The 1,517-nt window shown below is 32.3% G+C and overlaps 1 protein-coding gene across 1 annotated transcript in view; it reads left to right on the top strand.

Annotated features, from left to right (window-relative positions):
• Positions 1–1,517, top strand: part of LOC106684740 (uncharacterized) — a gene marked incomplete in the record, with an annotated part of 14,889 nt that overhangs the window by 7,615 nt on the left and 5,757 nt on the right. Inside the window, 2 exon segments of the mRNA XM_067046633.1 lie at positions 6–90; positions 916–978. Coding sequence (XP_066902734.1) covers positions 6–90; positions 916–978 — 148 coding nt within the window.

Below are 1,517 nucleotides of genomic sequence, written 5' to 3'. Positions count from 1 at the left end.
TTCAGGTGCTGGTACGGAGTGACCATTATAATTATTGACCTCATCCACGTAACCAACATCTTCCACCCACCTAGCATGGCCGTTGTACAGGTAATTTATGTAACCATTAAGTAGAACAATGTCGACCGGATCGTTAATAGGAACAAAAAATGTTTCTACGTGACCTTCTTCCTTCAATTGATTTTGTACAGTCAACTATTACTTAATTAATTAATGATTGGAAAAGATGGTCGGGGGTGCAGTCAGCAAAGAATAACATAAATAAACAAAAAAATACTTATTTATACCGACGTTTCGACCTGAGATTCATGTCTTCATCAGAGCTATAGAACAAGAGAGATAACAACCAACATTTAGAGAAACATAAAATTGAATAGTATATAAACATGTTTGGAATTATACTAACAAATTTGAAATTATACAAAATATTGAATTGGGTAATTAATAATAAAAAAATTGATAATTGATTGATAATCATGGAATTAGATGGTTCAATGTTATCAATCTGCTACCATCTAATTCGAAGATTATCAATCAATTATTTTTTATTATTCAATTATCAATTATCTATTTTTTAGCATTTATTATCCAATTCAATATTTTGTATTATTCCAAATTTGTTTGTATACTATTTCTTTTCAATTTTATCTTTCTCCAAATGTTGATTCTTTTGTTCTATAGCTCTTATGAAGACCTGAAACTCAGGTCGAAACGTCGGTATAAATAAGTATTTTTTTGTTTATTTATGTTGCTCTTTGCTAACCGCACCCCCCGACCATCTTCTCCAATCAGTAATCTACGGTCAACTATCTACACCTCATTATTAATTAATTAACAAACTTCCAATTAAATAATTAAGCCTATTTAATATGTTAAAATAAATATGTTATTAAACTATATGTTTATTTATTACAGGCTAAAAACACATGCAAGATACTGAGAAATATAGCGAACAAACAGCTTGTGGACTGTGAAAAGGTAAGGAGCCCATCTTGCATGACACTGTGTATTTGAATGGTCTTGTCGAAGTTGTTATGCTGCATTAGATGGTTCTGACTCCATTGAACGTAGAGTATTGAAGTGAGGTACTCTATACCAGAAGGCCGCGACAATGCATGTTTATAGAGATAAGGTAGCTGGTTAGGAGAATTCCTTAAATCCTCGAAGAATGGTAACTTTGCATCATAGGGAGCCACCGTGAAGGGGATGACAAGTCCTATAGGAACTAGCTGTAGGCCTTGCAGGAATAGTTCAAGAGCCGGGAAGAAAAAAAGGCAGTTATCTCACCCCAATTTTTGATTACTCTAATGAAAACTATGTATAATTAATAGTCAAAATTGATGAGTCTGCCAAGTATAGGTAGGGGGAATAAATAATGCGGCTGTTTAAAAACCTTTAAAAAAAACTAATTTTTCATTCGGAGCTCTATATCTTAAGCTTTTTAAAAAGCAACATTTCATAAAAATGTTGTTGGGGCGTACTGAAATATCAACAGTTAGTTAATTTATTTTGAGAAA

This window comes from Halyomorpha halys, unplaced genomic scaffold, assembly GCF_000696795.3.
Source record: "Halyomorpha halys isolate HHAL.00 unplaced genomic scaffold, Hhal_1.1 Scaffold609.1, whole genome shotgun sequence".
In the NCBI taxonomy this organism is placed as follows: Eukaryota; Metazoa; Arthropoda; class Insecta; order Hemiptera; family Pentatomidae; genus Halyomorpha; species Halyomorpha halys.
This window is presented reverse-complemented; position numbering and strand designations above follow the sequence as displayed.